Source organism: Ahaetulla prasina, chromosome 7, assembly GCF_028640845.1.
Source record: "Ahaetulla prasina isolate Xishuangbanna chromosome 7, ASM2864084v1, whole genome shotgun sequence".
Lineage (NCBI taxonomy): Eukaryota > Metazoa > Chordata > Lepidosauria > Squamata > Colubridae > Ahaetulla > Ahaetulla prasina.
In genome coordinates this window covers 31,329,073-31,348,512 of record NC_080545.1, presented here as the reverse complement: position 1 = coordinate 31,348,512, position 19,440 = coordinate 31,329,073, and the positions used below count along the sequence as shown (strand labels likewise).

The 19,440-nt window shown below is 35.7% G+C and overlaps 1 protein-coding gene across 9 annotated transcripts in view; it reads left to right on the top strand.

Annotated features, from left to right (window-relative positions):
* MET (MET proto-oncogene, receptor tyrosine kinase) overlaps positions 1-17,564 on the top strand; it is a 137,986-nt gene extending 120,422 nt beyond the window's left edge. For 7 of the 9 annotated variants that reach the window (XM_058190978.1, XM_058190973.1, XM_058190977.1 and 4 more), the window contains 4 exons: positions 2,981-3,090; positions 13,266-13,431; positions 14,065-14,201; positions 14,296-17,564. In XM_058190978.1, coding sequence (XP_058046961.1) covers positions 2,981-3,090; positions 13,266-13,431; positions 14,065-14,201; positions 14,296-14,506 — 624 coding nt within the window. In that variant the 3' untranslated portion in view covers positions 14,507-17,564. The remainder of the gene's footprint in view (positions 1-2,980; positions 3,091-13,265; positions 13,432-14,064; positions 14,202-14,295) is intronic. The other 2 variants (XM_058190975.1, XM_058190981.1) reach the window with 2 other exon arrangements.
* Positions 17,565-19,440: the final 1,876 nt, after the last annotated feature.

Below are 19,440 nucleotides of genomic sequence, written 5' to 3'. Positions count from 1 at the left end.
ACCTTGGGGGCAAGTGCTCACGCAATACTGGAATTCAACATTATGCAAACACAAGTAGTAGAACAAAGTCAAACTAGAGTCTTGGACTTTAAGAGAGCTAATTTCAATAAACTTAGAGAGACCTTGAGAAGGATTCCATGGATGAGAATCCTCAAGGGGAAAACAACTCAATAAGCTTAGGAAATTTTGAAAAGTGAGATTATAAAAGCCCAGTTTAACACAATACCAATGAAGAAGAAAAATAATAAATCTCAAAAGAAACCAGCATGAATGCATAAAGAACTATCTGACAAATTGAAAGACGAAAAGGACAAGTATAAAAAGTGGAAAGAGGGGCAAATAACTAAGGCAGAATATCAGCAAATAGCCCGAGCCTGTAAAGATAATGTGAGGAAAGCTAAGGCTCACAACGAACAAAGGCTAGCGACAAAAGTAAAAAAATAACAAAAAAAGCTTCTTCCAACATGTTAAAAACAAGAAAAAAGTCAAAGAAACAATTGGCCCATTGCTGGGAGAAAGTGGCAAGAAGGTGACAAGCAACAGGGAGAAAGCAGATCTACTTAACTCATTTTTTTGCATCTGTCTTTACACAAAAGGAAAAAACAATCCAACCTATCAAAAACAGCACTACAAAAAACAGATTAGAAACACAAGTTAAAATAGGGAAGAAAATGGTAAGTGAACACCTGTCTACCCTAGACAAGTTCAAATCACCAGGACCGAATGGATTACACCCCAAGGTTCTGAAGGAACTGGCAGACGTGATCTCAGAACCACTGAACTATATCTTTCAAAGATCCTGGAGCACAGAGGAGCTGCCAGAGGACTGGAAAAGAGTTGATGTAGTTCCCATCTTCAAAAAAGGAAAAAAAACAGATCCAGGAAACTACAGACCTATCAGTCTGACCTCAATACCGGGGAAGATTCTGGAAAAGATAATCAAGCAACGAATCACCAAACACCTAGAAGCAAACAAAGTAGTAACCAAAAGCCAACATGGGTTTGTCAAAAACAGATCATGCCAGACTAATCTCATTGCATTCTTTGACAAAACGACAAAATTAGTGGACCAGAGGAATGCTGTCGATATAATTTACTTGGACTTTAGTAAAGCATTTGATAAAGTAGACCATAACCTACTACTAGATAAAGTAGAAAAATGTGGGTTAGACAGCACCACCACCAGATGGATTCGTAACTGGCTGACCAACCGCACTCAACGTGTAGTCCTCAATGGAACCACATCCACATGGAGGAAAGTATTCAGTGGAGTACCCCAAGGCTCTGTAGGCCCAGTACTCTTCAACATCTTCATCAGTGACTTGGACAAGGGGATAGATGGGGAACTCATCAAATTTACAGATGACACCAAGCTGGCAGGAATAGCCAACACTCCAGAAGATAGGCTCAAGATACAGAAGGATCTTGACAGACTTGAACATTGGGCGCTAACTAACAAAATGAAATTCAACAGTGAAAAAAGTAAGGTTCTACATTTAGGCAAAAAAACCAAAACAAAATGCACAGGTACCATATATGTGGTACCTTGCTCAATAATAGTAACTGTGAGAGGGAACTTGGAGTCCTAGTCGACAACCATTTAGATATGAGCCAGAAGTGTGCAGCAGCTGCCAAAAAAGCCAACACAGTTCTGGGCTGCATAAACAGAGGGATAGAATCAAGATCACGTGAAGTGTTAATACCACTTTATAAGGCCACACTTGGAATATTGCATTCAGTTTTGGTCGCCACGATGTAAAAAAGATGTTGAGACTCTAGAAAGAGTGCAGAGAAGAGCAACCAAGATGATTAGGGGACTGGAGGCTAAAACATATGAAGAACGGTTGCAGGAACTCGGTATGTCTAGTTTAATGAAAAGAAGGACTAGGGAAGACATGATAGCAGTGTTCCAATATCTCAGGGGTTGCCACAAAGAAGAGGGAGTTGGGCTGTTCTCCAAAGCACCTGAGGGTAGAACAAGAAGCAATGGGTGGAAACTGATCAAGGAAAGAAGCAACTTAGAACTAAGGAGAAATTTCCTGACAGTTAGAACAATCAATAAGTGGAACAACTTGCCTGCAGAAGTTGTGAATGCTCCAACACTGGAAATTTTTAAGAAAATGTTGGATAGCCATTTGTCTCAGATGGTGTAGGGTTTCCTGCCTGGGCAGGGGGTTGGACTAGAAGACCTCCAAGGTCCCTTCCAACTCTGTTATTATGTTATTATGTATATAAAATCACTGTATTAATAACAAAACAAAAAACGTAGATAGGTTATCACATATTTCAACAGTTCTAGTGATCAATTAATTTCATCTAGATTTAGATGTATATGTGCTATATAATCAAATAAATACTTATCATGTTTTTCGGAGTATAAGATGTACCTTAGTTTTTGGGGAGGAAAATAAGAAAAAAGCTGATTGGCAGGTGGATTGGCCTCCCGGAATACTCCCAATCAGCTGTTCCCAGAGGTGAATTTTAGCAACAGATTCCTTGGTTGTGAGCTCTGTGCCTTGGTGTTTTTTGTTTTTTGTTATTTGCTTTTTTTTCTGCTTCTGAAACTCTGCTTTCTTTTTTTTCTGCCTCTGAAAGCCTCTGAAACAGCTTCAGAAAAAAAGCCTCTGAAGCTCTGTTTGGGGGCTTCTTTTCTGAAGCTCTGTTTGGGGCTTCTTTTCTAAAGCTTCGTTTCTGATGTTTTTTTAATCTGGACATGGCTATATTCGGAGTATAAGACGCACCCAGATTTTCACCCTCTTTTGGGGGGGAAAAAGGTACTGAAAAATACGGTAAATTTATTCCATATTTTGTTTCCTTAGTTACTAATAGTAACTTCAGGGTTAGGAAAACCTTTGAATGTAGAGCCTTTCAATATTAAAGTGAAGACTAAGATTGATTTCATAAATTACAGTACAAATGTGTAACTGAAAGTCATTCTTCACAGCATTGTTTTAACTACTAACACATCCATAATTTTCAGAATCCAACAGTGAAGGATCTGATTGGATTTGGTCTGCAAGTAGCAAAAGGGATGAAATACCTTGCAAGCAAAAAGTTTGTCCATAGGGATTTAGCAGCAAGAAATTGTATGTAAGTATGGGTTAACTTTTTTTCTCATATTATTTTATAGCCAGTTTGGAATAGTGATTAAGGCACCACGATAGAAGCCAGGCGATTGTTTATTTTAGTCTCGCCTTAGTGATGTAAGCCAGCTGAGTGATTCTGAGCCAGTCACTCTCTCTCAGCTCAACTCACCTCATGGGGCAGTTAGAAAATAGGAGGACAAAGGAAGATTATTTATTTATTTATTTATTTATTTATAATTTAATTTTTATACCGCCCTTCTCCCGAAGGACTCAGGGAGGTTTACAGCCATATATTAAAATACAAATATAAATAACAATATTTAAAAACAAATTAAAACCAAATATTTAATGGCCAAATCAATTAAAGCAGTCTAAGACCGATTTAAAACCCATTTAAAATTACAATAAAATATTTCTTAGGCTAGTCCCGCACGATGAAATAGTAGAGTCTTCAGTTCATGTTTGAAGGCCCGGAGTCGGGGAGTTGTCTTAACCCTGGAGGCAGCTCGTTCCATAGGGCCGGTGCTGCCACAGAGAAGGCCCTCCCCCTGGGGGCTGCCAAACGACATTGTTTGGTCGACGGCACCCTGAGGAGGCCCGCTCTGTGGGAGCGCACAGGTCGTTGGGAGGCTATCGGTGGCAGAAGGCGGTCTCGTAGATAACCTGGTTCTAAGCCATGGAGCGTTTTAAAGGTGGTAACCAGCACCTTGAATTGCACCCGGCAGCCAGTGCAGGCCACGCAGGATGGGTGTTATATGGGAGCAATGCGGTGCTCCCTCTATCACCCGCGCGGCCGCATTCTGGACTAGCTGGAGCCTCCTGGTGCTCTTCAAGGGGAGCCCCATGTAGAGAACATTGCAATAGTCCAGGCGGGAAGTAACGAGGGCGTGAGTGACCATGCGTAAGGAGTCCCGGTCAAGGAAGGGGCGCAACTGGCGAATCAGGCGAACCTGATGTGTTCACTGCCTTAAGTTATTTATTTTAAAAAATAAAGGTGGGAAAAAAATAAATAGTGGCCTTTAGGGGGAAAAAGATCATTTTATTTATACTATTTTATTTCTTATTTCTGTCATCTATCTTTTTAATATGAAACTTAGAACTTTTATCTATAATGGCCAATAAAAAATTCTATTCTATTCTATTCTATTCTATTCTATTCTATTCTATTCTATTCTATTCTATTCTATTCTATTTACACTAAGAGCGTATGCACCAAGACAAATTCCTTGTGTGTCCAATCACACTTGGCCAATAAAAAATTCTATTGTATTCTATTCTATTCTATTCTATTCCATTCTATTCTATTCTATTCTATTCTATTTTATTCTATTCTATTCTAATGTTCCTATAGATAAGTGTTTCTCAGTTTTTGCAACTTTTAAGATGTGTGTACTTCAGCTCCCAGAATTCTCCAGTGATCATGTCTTAAAAATTTTTAATCTTAAAAGTTACCAAGGGAGAGAAACATTGCTACAGATATTTACAACTGCTGAATATCACTCAGAGAGTTGCATCATTTATGTGGTATAGCAAACCCCATTACATTCAATTTTGCTTCCTCATAAGAATACAGAGAATTGGAATGCTAAAGGGCTTTTTCTTTCTATTCAAGATTCTGAGGTTGAAATTGTTCTGCTTTGAGGAGCATCCTTTCAATAAATCAATGTTCAGTATTGGTTTTCTCTGAGAAGGCAATATTTTCATGTTTTCTGTGTTGCATTTTACAGGTTTCCTTTGTTTCTGAAATATCATTTGATTATATCACAATAACATGCTTAATCTTAACATACCTTTTTTTCTATATGATTTTTCATTGGTTTTTCAAAATATAAAATACAAAGAAAAATTTAAAAAGTCATGGAAAACTAAGAGGAGAGTGAAGGAAAAGAAAAGAAATATAGTGTAAAAGAAGAAAAGGAAAGAAAAAGGCTCCAAAATCTGACTCTCTTTAGCACAGTGGAAGATAACATTACAACAACTTTTTGCTTTTTTACACAACAGTATGTACAAGCCATTTCTATAACAATAAGCCATCTAGTTAACAAAAACAAAATTTCATATTTTTTTCATTGCAAGCACAAAATCTGGAAGCAATCTCAGAATAGAAACAAGGGTAGATATATTCTCTTCTCTGGATAAAAGAATCAATTTGACCATCTCTGCTTCTCTTTGCCATGTTAACTCATTAATCTTTATCATAATTTATATTAAGAAAATCCTCTATATTATTTCAATTTTTTTAACCCTAAAGGGAGAAACCCCTTTTTTTAGTTTTGGTATTTTACGAACTTTAAAAAGTAATCAAGTATTATATATATAAAGGAGAAAAAAGAAAACCCAATTAGCTCATTGAATTTGAATCTTTCCCTCAAATTTATCCTCATGGAATGGATCTTTTTCGTCTCTTATTTTCAAATAAGAGGGGGGAAAAGATAGTATTTTAGTATTTTAAAAACTTTGGGAATTGTTTAGCATCACATAAAAAGACAGAGGACATACATTTACAAACTCATTTTATACATACAAAACCAATTTAAAGCTTTCTTTCAATATATGTGTGTATGTGTGTGTGCAAAATAAAGACCATCCTAACTAATTAAATTATTAAATTTAAGTCACTCCCTCTAGCTTATCTTCACAGAATGAAGTCTTTTTCTTGTCAGGGGAGTCTATCAAGTCTTTTTTCTTCAAGAAGTTCTCAGCTTTATTGGGGACTTCCAGTAGCACCGCAGGCTTCGAAGACGGATCACCAGCCCTGTGGTTGCATTTAAAACTGTTTTGACAGCGCAAATCGGCTGTCTGACAGTTTGGAAAGCTTTCCCTTGGGAGAAGAGGGAAAGCAGAGCAGTCGGGCGTGGGTAGAGCTCCCCGAGATCTCCTGGGGAAAAGCCAGGAGATCGAAGGGTGAGAGCTCCCCTTTAGCCTGGCAGAGCTCCACACCCAGAGCACTTCTGCTTTATGCAGAACAAGAAGCCGCGACCTCTGTGTCTATGATTAGCTTCAAATTGATTTCAATGAAGACGGAACAAAAGCAGGAGAACTAGCATCTGTGATTGCAAGTAATAAATCTTAACTTTGTTTCCAAACTGTTTCCTTTTGAATCAAAGAAAATGGCGCTTGTTATAAATAGGGCAGAAAAGTGAAAGTTAAGGAACTGCTTGTTAAAGCTGTTAGCACCTTCAGCATTACTTAGGGCTGCTGTTTTTTACATTAACTTGGACAGTTTGAAAGATTTATATTTACTTAATTCAATCATCGTGCCTTTGGAAGAATTAAGGAGAATTGGACTTATTGGAGGTATTTAAGTAAAATTAAAGCAATATGGCTTCTAAACAACTAAAGCCTGGACTCTCTAAAAGTGCTGGGGGCCACCAGCCGTAAACTTGGAAGCTTTACAAGAATCCCTGAAGGAATTTTTAAAAGATTCTATAGAACAATCATTAAAGCTTCATACTGCTGTTATGGGAGAAAAATTTAAAGAGATTTCAGAGAAGATGTCAGCTCACAATAAAGATATAAGAGAAGACATAATGACTGCATTTCAAGGCTTGGCAAACAACATAATCCAGTTGGAGGAAAGGGTGGAAGAAATTAATCAATCTAATTTGAATTTAGAAAATAAAATGGAGGAGGTTCAGACTAAGGTGGAAAAGGCAGATAATGAAATGGTTTTGCTACAATATAGATCAATGGAGTTTGCTATAAGAGTGCGTGGGTTGCAAGAAAACAAACAGGAGAACTTAAGAGATTTTTTTCAGAAGCCTTTGCACAATTGTTGGAGGAGCAACCAGTAGATCTTCAATTCCAAATTGATAAAATCTACCGTGTTAATTCCTGGGTTGCTAGACAAAGGCAATTGCCAAGAGACATTGTGATTTATTTTACAACTAGGAGGATTAGAAATGAAATTTTACAAGCATCTTACAAAAATAAAATGCAAATAGCAGGACAAGAGGTATTAGTTTTGAAAGAAATTCCTCCTAAAATGTTAAGAAATAGAAAGGAGTTTGCTTTTTTGGTGAATGAGCTTAGAAATCGACAGATGCAATTTAGATGTTCCAACTGGAATAACATTAATTTATGCTGGAGAAAGATATCGCCTTAACACGGTTTGGAAGGCAAGGGATTTTTATACCAATGTTTTAAAGACTGGAAGTCCACCGTCGCCAGATGCTAAGAGGAGAGGAGAAGCAGAGTTAGCAAAAAAGTATGAGAAGGAAGGAAAACAGATACAAGCGAAAGCAGAAGCTGCAATTACTGAAGAAGATTTGTCGCAATCACTGGCTGTTTTCCAAATATCAGAAGTGGGTGAAAATATAGGGGATATTAAAGATCCAAAAGAGCAAAGACTGACCAGAGCAGCTACTAAATGTAAAGAATAAGAAAAAATGCAGCAATCTCAAACAAAAACTCAAGAAACTCCTGAAACAGAAGCTGTGGGAGGGTCCAGGACAAAGAGTAGGATTGGGGAAGATCTTCAGCTGATGTTCCAAAAGCTTCACAGTGCCAAGAATGGCAAATAGATTTTTAACTTGGAATGTTAACGGCCTGAACTCACCACAAAAAAGGAAAAAAGATATTTCATTATTTGAGACAACTTAAAAATGATGTAATTTGCTTGCAGGAAACACATATTAGAGTGACAGACCAAAAGTATTTGATAAATTCAAGACTAGGTACACATTTTGCTGCATCAGCTCCAGAGAAGAAGAATGGTGTAGTTATATACCTAAAGAAAGAACTAATAGCCAAATTAATTGAGGCAGATGCTCAAGGAAGATATATTGCTATTGAACTTTTAATAGAGGGAAAGAAAACACTTAATTGGAGTATATGCACCTAATCAGCAGCAAGAAAATTTTTATAAACTTTTACATAACTAAAATAATACAGTGGAATTATAAATCGTTTGTATTAATGACAGACTGGAACGGAGTGTTGGATACTAAGAAAAATAGAGTATTTCTCAAAATATTTCAAGTCGTGTGAAATTGCCAAAAGCTTTTTTTGATATGATGGAAGATTTGGAGCTAAGAGATATTTGGCGAGCAAGGAATGTTGAAGAAAAAGACTTTACCTTTTTTTCTGATAGACATCAATCCTTTTCTAGGATTGATTTTATACTAATTTCTATTGATTTTCTTTCCAGGGTGAAGAAGACCAAAATATGTCCAAGAACTTTAACTAAACATAGTCCAGTGTGGGTACTCAGAAATGGAATTAGTTAAGGATTGTATGATAAAATGGGCACAAAATATACAAGAACCTATAATGATGGAAACCTGGAAGAAAATCTGGGTTAGAAATGTTAAATTTACACAAGCACAAAATTTAAGAGAAATTTTTTATAAAATGTTTTACAGATGGCATTTACATCCTAAAAAACTAGTGTGTATGTACCCGAACTTGCAAGCTAAATGTTGGAGATGTGATGGGGATGATGCTACTTACTTTCATATATGGTGGACTTGTAAAAAAATTAAGCCATTTTGGATAAGAATTTGGTGGATTATACAAAATATTTTGAAAAAGAAGATAAAATTTACTCCACAATTGTTTTTATTGGGTATAATTATGGATTGTACGAAAATAGAGACTAAATTGATCTTAAATTTAATATCAGCAGTCAGACTATTGGTTGCGCAATACTGGAAGAAGGAACATTTGTCTACGATTGAAGAATGGATATTAAAAGTTGCAAATTTAGCAGAGATGGCAAAAATCTCAGCATTCCTGAAAGACTGCTCACAAGAAAGATACATATTGGAATGGAGAAGATGGATTGACTATATTCAAAATAAATGCCAGACTAAGAAATACCAAATAGCTTTTGAATGAACAGTTTACAAGAATTATGTTTATGTTTTTTCTTTGTAAAAGGAGAGTTAAAGTTCTAGGGGAGGATGGGAGTTTACAGATAGTTAGCATAATTTAGCTTATGATTGTTAGATTTAATACCCTGTATTTTGTTCCAGGAAGTCTGGGGGGAGGGGGTTTGGGAGAGGGAGGGAGGGGGTAAGAGGGGAGGCTGGGGAGGGGGAAGGGGGAAGGGGGAAGGAGAGGTAAATCTTTGTAAAACTTTTTCAATTAAAAAAAAAAAGTTCTCAGCTTTATTTATACTCATGAAATCTAGTTATTTGCTGCCAATCCTCGTAGATTAAAGTTTCCTTCTCTAAAATGACTATCATATCTTTTTTTCTCAAAGAATTCTCGACCTTGTTAGTATCCATGAGGAAAAACTTCAAAACTTGACCTCTTGAGAGAATTTGCACTCTTGTTTCAGTTGCACTCAGAGATTTGTATTTAAACCATCATCATTAAAAAAAAAAAGCTGATATCAGATTTTTATTCCAAAGGTAGTTAGGTTATTTGCATTGTCCAGCTTTTGTAGTGTTGACACAGTGGGTTGATAATTTCTAGACCTAATTGTGTTTCTTGTTCTTTTTTAATATCCTCTGTATAATTAATATCTTTTAACTGATTTATGAAAAGAGCAATTTTCTGTATGGTCTTTTCAAAGATTTCCTTGACAACAGACTCCAGCTCAGAGTTAAATAGCTCCCTCTGGTGGTGAAAAATATTGTTTCTTTCTTTATTTATTTTTTCCTTTTTCTAGCCAATCAGAGTTCATAAAAATCAACAAATTTCAACCACCCATAACAAAGCAGTACAGGGCTACAGATTATTTTAAAAGTATTAAATTAAAACCACAGCTTTTATTCTTATATTTCAAGTGATACTCCACACTTCCTTACTTTGACTGCCTCTAGCAACCCTTCCTTGTTTAACAATAAAGAAGTCTCAAAACTGGCGTTCAGAACTTCAAAAAAGAGTGATAGTCTATAACTAAAAGGAGCCTCTTTTCACTAATAGAGATAATAGTCTCATAAATTGATTAAGAAATGAAGAGCACAGCTTATGATCCATTTGAAAAATAAATTCAAAAACACCTGCTTTATTCAACAATGATGTGATTTCATTAATGAGCTTACCTCACCAACTATTCTGAAGCACGGCTTTTAACACTGCTTGCAATTTTAGAACAACTTGCTCCTCATGTTTTCTGACATTTGCTGTCAGAATAAGAATTTTTACTCCAAGCAAAAGTTATGGGAAAAAAATCTTGTTGGCATCAGGATAACCAGATAGATTACTTTGCATAATTATTCAGTAATCCAAGAGAAGCGAGAATCATTATGCCAATTCATCATTCACATTATGAATTAATGAGCTTAGCATCAACTGGTCATAATTATCCACAATTAAAACTTAATTTTATTATACTAATTATCAATTATAACTTAAAATTATCTCATCATATGAAATTCAAGTTATATTACTATAAAATTATGGCTATCCATTTGAAAAGAATTGTGTGACTGATAATGTCAATTATTAAATAAGCCAGCAAAGTTGCTATCAAGTATATACAGTATATTACAAATAAAAATAGTAATGAACGTAATTTAATATTTTGATTACTTTTTTTATTATTATTCGCATTTATATCCCGCCCTTCTCCGAAGACTCAGGGCGGCTTACACTATGTTAGCAATACTTTTGAAAGTGGTTTCTTAGAATTATCTGAGCCATACACTCATTCTTATGTTACATTAAAGTGGAAAAATCAGGACATATAAGTCTCTTTTTCCCCCATGTCAATTCTTTTATTGCATTATAAAATATGAATAATACATTATAGAATAGAGATAATACAGGTAGGCCTTGACTTACAACACTTCATTTAGTGACCATTTGAAGTTACAATGGCACTGAAAAAAGTGACTTAAAACCATTTTTCATAAAATCGTTGCAGCTTCCCCATGGTCATATGATCAATATTTCTTGACCGGGATGCCTTATGCACGGTCACTCATGCTCTCGTCACTTCTCGTCTGGATTATTGCAATGCTCTCTACATGGGGCTACCCCTGAAGTGCACTCGGAGACTTCAGCTAGTCCAGAATGCAGCTGCGCGGGTGATTGAGGGAGCACCACGTTGCTCCCGGGTAACACCACTCCTGCGCAGTCTGCACTGGCTACCTGTGGTCTTCCAGGTGCGCTTCAAGGTTTTGGTTACCACCTTCAAAGCGCTCCATGGCTTAGGGCCCGGGTACTTACGGGACCGCCTGCTGTTACCACATGCCTCCCACCGACCCGTGCGCTCTCACAGAGAGGGTCTTCTCAGGGTGCCGTCCGCCAAGCAGTGTCGGCTGGCAGCTCCCAGGGGAAGGGCCTTCTCTGTGGGAGCACCTACTCTCTGGAACGAACTTCCCCCCGGTTTACGCCAATTGCCTGACCTTCGGACCTTTCGCCGGGAACTGAAAACTTATTTATTTATCCAAGCGGGACTGGCCTGATTTTTAAATTCTAAATTTTAAATTTTCCAATTGTAATTTTATTGGGTATTTTATATGGTCAATTGGACGGTTTTAATTTCGGCCTTTTATTGAATAAGTTTTTAAATTGTTATTTTAGTGTATATATTAATTGTTTTAATGTAGGCTGTACACCACCCTGAGTCCTTCGGGAGAAGGGCGGTATAAAAGTTTAATTAAATAAATAAATAAATATTCAGATTCTTGGCAATTGGCTCATATTTACGACAGTTGTAGTATGCTGATCGTGTGATCACCTTTTGTAACCTAGCAAGCAATCAAAATCAATTGGGAAACCTGATTCACTTAACAACTGTGTTACTAACATAACAACTACAGTGATTCATTTAACTGTGACAAGAAAGGTCACAAAATGGGGAACATTCACTTAACAAATGTCTCCCTTAGCAACTGAAATGTTGGGCTCAGTTGTGGTTGTGAATTGAGGACTACCTGTAAAAAAGTACAGAGGTATTTATACAAAAATCAGGCTTAGGCCGTCAACATTTCAAGTAGAAGAAAATACAGTATAGAAAATAGGTATCACTAGAACTACTTTATTAAGGTAGGGTCAAATCTAGTTATTTGCTGTCATTCAATTCAACCCAGTTTCTATGCTGTAATATAGATGGTCTTTGTTCAATGACCACTTTTTCAAATTTAGAATTACACTGAATGAGTGGTAGTTATTACTGGACCTTCTACTTATGGCCATTGCAGCATCCCTGCAATTTGTGACCTGCCAGCTTCTCACAAGCAGAGTTAATGGAGAACCAATCAGAAGTCAGGATCATATGAGATCCTCATTTATTGACCTGCATGGTGCTCATTAATGATGACCATCACTAAATGGATTGGCCATGTGGTTTTTCAATTTACAATTATGTGACTTAACAACAGAGTCTGCAGTTCTAATTCACCATGTGGAATGAGGACTACCCATATTTAATAACCACTCTCTCTTCTAATACTAGTCTTGCTATTCCAGATTACCTCTACCTATATAAAAAGAGATAGGAGATAAGATAATAAAGAGAACCAGTTTATAAAGGTAGCATATTAGGAACTATCGTAATCCAACACTCCAAAATGAAAAGATTTGCAAGATCCAATCTGGGTCAGTCACCAGTGCTGGAGCCCAAACTCAGGAAACTTCTCTCTATAGAATGTGTGCTTTGGGCTATTCTATGCCAGCATTTATGTGGTGCCTGGTTGTGTGTGGTTTTTTATTTGTTGATTGGGGTGTTGATGGCTGCTATTAAATTGTTGGCTGTAATAGCTGGCCATCAATACCCCAAGCAACAAATAAAAAGCCAAACACCACGTAAATGCTAGCAGAGAATAGCCCAAAGCTCACATTCTTTAGAGAGAAGTTCCCTGAGGAAGGGCTCCAGCACGAGTCCAAAAGTTTGGAAAATTATATCTCTGGTGCAGGTGACTGACCCAGATTGGATCCTGTGACATTATCTTGGGACACATATATTTGCTTTCATTTGTGACATAGATTTATTAAAGATTTGTCATCAGAGCTAGCCAAAGAAAATGGTGGGCTTTAGTTTATTTATAACTGTATTGTCTCTTCTGATAAAATCCTCTCTTAGCCTATTTTTGAAGAACATGGGTTTCTGTAAGTAAACAATTGATTGTTTACAAGCAATATTGTGTTCAGGAAGGAATGGATGACTGTAAATGGACTATTTGTTTATGTTAACCATACAGTGTAACCTGACCACACAAATTTAAATTTTGCCTTCTTAGCTCCAAATAATATTTTATGTTTGTGTGTGTGTTGTTTTTGTAGGCTGGATGAAAATTTCATAGTCAAGGTTGCTGATTTTGGACTTGCGAGAGATGTATATGATAAGGAGTACTACAGTGTTCATAATAAAACAGGAGCAAAATTACCAGTAAAATGGATGGCTTTAGAAAGTTTGCAAACCCAGAAATTCACTACAAAGTCAGATGTGGTAATATATTTATCATTATATGGGACTTGCTGATTATATTTCAACATTTTATTGGACTGGTTCAGATAAATGTTAAATGGCTATCATTTTCTTTATCAATTCCATACAACATTTTTCCAACAGGCTGTGCTGAGAAATTTTGTTTTGTTCTGGAGATTAATTTCTTATTAGGCCTTTGTTAGCTTGGGACCATTAATGCAAAAATTACAAAAGATTACTTCTGTTTAGCATGGAAGACATCCCAGATTCAATTATTATTTTTCCCCATAAAAAAAAGTTAGGTGAAGAAAATTTGTCAAAATAGAGAATATTGGACTGGCAATTTTGTTGATATAAGCCAGAAGCGTATAATTTCCATGAGCTTGAGGTAGTCACCTGGCTATGCACACATACAGTATCAAGGATAGAGGGACCAAAAAAAATTCAGGGAAAGCATTTTAAAGGGGTATAATGACCGCCTTACAACCCTCCAAGACTTAAGACTTGCCTCTTACTTCTGTTCTCCTAAATTGCAAAAATGCAACAACACAACAACATTTTTGGACTTGTCTTGTTGATGATGTGGTATTTAGTTATGAATGCTTGTGGCTTTCTTTCACAGCCTTATGTTTATGTTTATGTTCTTTTTGTTAGTGGTCCTTTGGTGTTTTACTTTGGGAGCTGATGACAAGAGGCGCACCTCCTTATCCTGATATCAGCTCTTTTGATATTACCGTTTACTTACTACAAGGAAGGAGGCTCTTGCAGCCTGAATACTGTCCTGATCCACTGTAAGAAAAGTCTAAAATACCTTCTAGAACTCTTGTAAAATCATGTTATTAAATGTAATGGATTAAAAATCATTTTTCTGCTTTTTCATTGCAGATATGAAGTCATGCTCAAGTGCTGGCATCCTAAACCTGAACTACGGCCAGCCTTTTCTGAGTTAGTTTCAGATATATCCATGATCTTCTCCACTTTTATTGGGGAACATTATGTTCATGTGAATGCCACCTATGTCAATGTGAAATGTGTCACACCATATCCATCTCTGCTGTCATCACAAGATAATATAGATAGAAATGCAGATACATGATGAAGTTCATTAAACTGTGCTAAAGGGGACAGGGCATAAATAATGGCCAACTACTTTTTAAGTGTTTTTCTGTGTGTGAAACCACTGCATATGTGTATATGTTGTTAAAATTGCACTATTTTGAGCAGGCAATTCAAGTTGCTGAAATCTACAAGGTAAATGTATTGTTCAGATATAATTTTCATGTGAGATGGGCAATTGCAGTAACTACATTGCAGTGGAAATTCTTCATCTACTGCCAAATATCACTCACTGTGAGCAATCTGGCTACTCTTAATACTGTTATCGACTTACAACAGTTCACTTAGTGACTATTCGAAGTTACTACGGCACTTAAAAAAAGTAACTTATGACCATTTTTCACATTTATGACTATTTATGACTATTGCAGCATCACCTTGGTCGTGTGATTGACATTCAGATGCTTGACATTTATGACAGTTGCTGTGTTCCAGAGTCACGTGATTACCTTTTGCAACGTTCTGACAAGCAAAATCAATGGAGAAACCAGATTCACTTAAAAAATTAAGTTACTAATTTAACAATTGTAGTGATTCACTTAACTGTGGCAAGTCATAAAATGGGGCAAAACTCACTTAACAAAGTTCTCACTTAGCAACATACATTTTGGGTTTAATTGTGCTCGTAAGTTGAGGACCACCTATACTCTGCAGAACTGATGATTCAGAAATTTCTCAGTTATTCATAATACAAGATAAGAGTTGATATTATTAGTCAAGTGCTTTTCACTGAATAAGGGCCAAACTAAATGAATATTCTAACATTCAAAGATTGTACATCACTATGGATGTTTATTTGTAGAACAGTTTATATTACTATATAAGTAGCCCAGATCTAATGGACATTAATCAGATTGTCCAGCTATCACTACACAGATTTTTTAAATAATTTTGGAATACTGATGGCAATACAACAGATTATTATGTCATATTGCAGATGTACCAGCCACAGAGCATAATGAATATTTAAAGAAAATGTTTCTGTACTACGACAAAAATGAAATCTGTCAGAAATTTCTTTACTCAGTAGGCTGAAGAGTATGTTAGGTATGTGGACAAAATTCCACAGGAGGATACCGAACTGTGCAGAGAAGCAGTAAAGGTTTAGTAAAAGTGTCTGTATGTGAGAAAAATACAACAGAAAAAAGGTGAAGAGCTTGAATCAAGATGCTACCCTATTCAGTTAAAGGGAGTGCATCTTTACAGATACTGCTGCTAAATTTAGCTCATCACATTTAAACAAGTTTTTATTAAAAAATGAAATAAAAATCCTGCAAATACAGATCACAGCTGCTTGATGTTGTCAACTGGTCCTTAAGATTTTGACATGATGTAAGCCTTCCTGATGACCAAAATATTTTTTAAAAATGTTTTTTTTTAAAAAAAAAGATTAACTTTTTACTGAACATCATATTGGTTTCTGTTCCTGTGGAATCCTGTGCATTCTACTGTATAGACTATTTGATGTAGAATCAACAAATAGGTAAGGAATGTTGGTATGTGTATGTGTGTAAACTTTCAAATCATTCTATTTTTATACTGATTTTTAATTAATTTTATAGATAGGTGTATAGATAAATTCTTGGCTAGGGTATAAAATATTGCACTGTGAACGCTTCAGAAATATTTTATCACAGCTTTTAATATTTATAAAGTTGTTTAAAAACTCTAATCCTGTAAAGACTGGAAAGCCAAGAACCATTGCAAGCCACTTGTAACCCAAGTGTTTAATCTCCTTTTCTGGAATCAGACATATTTTGATATCTTTGAGGAGACAGTACTTATAAAGAAGCCAATTACAGGGGAGATTTATTGTTCCAGAGAAAGGATACCACACTAAAAGATTTATGATGAGATTGGTTTGGTAAGCAAAGTACTTGCTGATAATACTGGATTATATTGAACTGCCACATCCATTTCAGTAGCAAATACTTCATGTCTGCTGAGAAAGCAATATTATCTGTAAAAGGCCTTAGCACAAAAACGTAATTCTCCTTCAGGCAAAGAGGAAAAAATGCTTGAAGGTTAAGGCAAATTATTATACCATAGTTTAATATTGATAATATAAACCTACATACACAAGGAGTGCAGGGATGAAATATTGTAATATTTATGTGATAAAATTAATGCCATGTCTGGGACCCCTGTAAATAATGTAGGGATTTGATGTTTTACATTCATATACTTGCCAATCGGATAAATGGTACTTGCCTTTTTAATTGTGATACCTAATAAAAAATAAAACATTTGTATATTGGCAATTTGTGAAGTAATGTCTGTATTTATAATAGGTACATATATGTAAATGTAGTTGATTATGTCAAGACTTGAATTTACTTGAAAAAGAAGGAAGTATAGACAAGATACCGTTTTACATTATTTTCACCTCTTAGTTGTTGTGTGTGATTGACGCAAAAAGTAACAAAGGTGGCCAGCGCTAGGACACATCCATCATGTGGCTATCGACATATTGGGTGAGTTAAGATTATAGAATTCCATGCTATGATATTAAGGTTGCAACCATATGATTGATACGGATTAAGTGCCATCAAGTCCTTGTCAACTCTTAGTGCATACATATTTTTCTTCTTGATGATGTGTCATAACCTGGTGCTTCAACTCTTCTAATAGTGCCCTTATCACTACTGTAACTTTGCTTCACCTTTCCAGCCTTCTCGCAGGAATTGTTTTCACATAAAATGTCCATATAATGCATATATAGATAAAATTACATAATTGTAATCATAAAATAGTTACATTTTATCACACTGCATGAAATTATACAGAAATCCTAAATGCACTTCTAAAACATTTTCTTATCGGGTTAATTGCATGTAAAATTTGCTTTAGAAAGTGACAAACATGAAGAACATGCCTCTGTAGCTCACAGAAGCCAAGTAAGCAAATGCTGTTCAAATGTGTTAGATGACAATTCCTGTTATCCCCAATCCCCAATGCCAATCCTCACTATCTAGGAATAAAGATGACTGCACAATAGGTCACTTAGAAAACATAGAGAGACTAAGCTTATTGATCAGAATTACTTTGGGTTTAACTTTTTTATGCTTTAAATTAGAATTGAAGGACAATAGTGATATAATCAGGCAATCTAGAATAAATACACATTTTGCTATTGATAAATTTACAAAGATCAATTTTCTACACTAAAAAAAATATTTTTAGAGCCTGTATATTTAAAAAATGTGGGAGGACTTTTTAAATTGGTGTTTCAGAATAGAATGCAAATGAAACTTCACTCCAGCTCAGAAAATAGCCTTGATCTGTTAATTCCGTCCCCATTAAGAAACAAAACATTGCTTTGGTGATTAAACGTTTTGGTACTATAGAAATAATTGCAAGTAATAATTTCTGCATCACAGCATATAATTGTGTGAGCCACCCAGAATCATGTATGTGAGATGAGTGGTTATGTAAATTGAATGAATAAGTAATAGCCTTGTCTTGATTTCCTTGCAAGTAGAAACATACACAATCAGCTGATCTTGTCCTGGAACCTAAGCAAGGTCAGGAGGCCTTAGAAAGCCACAGCATCACAGAGGGATGTATTGGGACTTTTTTCGCCTTTGCTAAACCAGGCATGAGTGTGACACATCCAGCCCATGGGCCAGGAGTTTTGACAGGCCTGGACTAGATGGCAGAAAACATCTCAAAAGATGGCAAGATAGAAGGCCTATTATTATAGTGCTCCAGAAGTCTCCAAGAATTGAGTTTGTTGACTCAAGACTTTTATAGATAGATGGATAAGAAGAAAGTAAAGAAAACCTGGAAATATGCAAGAAGTGTCCCTGGGCAAAGGGACCGAAACATTCCAGAACAAAGAAAACAGTCAAAAGAGACTCAAAGATACTGATTTATTAGGTATAAAAAGGGGGAGACAATACAACCAGACTTGCAAGATTCTGCTATCACCAACCTCAGTAACCTCTGAGGTCTGCTATCGTCAACCTCAGTAAAAATTAGTTTTAGCCTTTCTGTGAAATAGAGTTACTGGTCTGGGCTATCTAGTGGGGCTGATAATAATGCACTTTAAATTAAATGCGATAATAAAATGTTATAAGGGAAAGTAACTGATAATGTATAATATTTTCTTGCATCTTAACAAAATACCATCAACAGTAACATTCTTGCCTTACCAATTAAGATTAAAAAGAATACTAAATCATATTTTGACTTCTGTCAAAATAATACAAATTATTCTGTAAGTATGACTGGCAAAGCCCCAAAAGACATATTTAGTAACTGATAACAACATGGCATGTGTAATAGTCCAGTTATTACAATAGTGTAATAGTTTTTTCATTAGGCAAGTTAGCAAACAACACCATATGATACAACAAGCATTATTAGAGGCTCTATACAGAACAGTCAGCTTACAACTTGCATATCTTTATCTCCATGTGTATGAGAAATATCCGCACCATGATGATGACAGCGAAACTGCACAATATATACTTGGCAGACCTGTGAAGCAATATTTTTATAATTCTAAACACACTTTCAAGAAAAGGTTTAATAAAACAAGACAAAGTGCTGTTAAGCATGGCTAACATGATATTATTTAGAGATGGGTGAGTTCATGCATTGATTATGGCATAGCACATAATGTGGGAGCTCAAGCAATTCTAAGTTATTATGTGCTTTTTATGCTTGCTACTGAAGAATTCAAACGTTCAGAAGACTTGATTTCATACAATAAAGCTGAAATAGAAATGATTCTACATTAGGATTTTCCATGCTAACCAAATTATTAATATCAAAGAAAACAAGAAATTAATTACTGCTAATTCCTATGTAATTTAGTAGTCTGGTTAAACCTCAGATCATTGAAGCAAAATGATGTTCATTCATTTTGTTAATGCAGAATCTTCGGTTTGCTCCTTGGAGTATGCATAG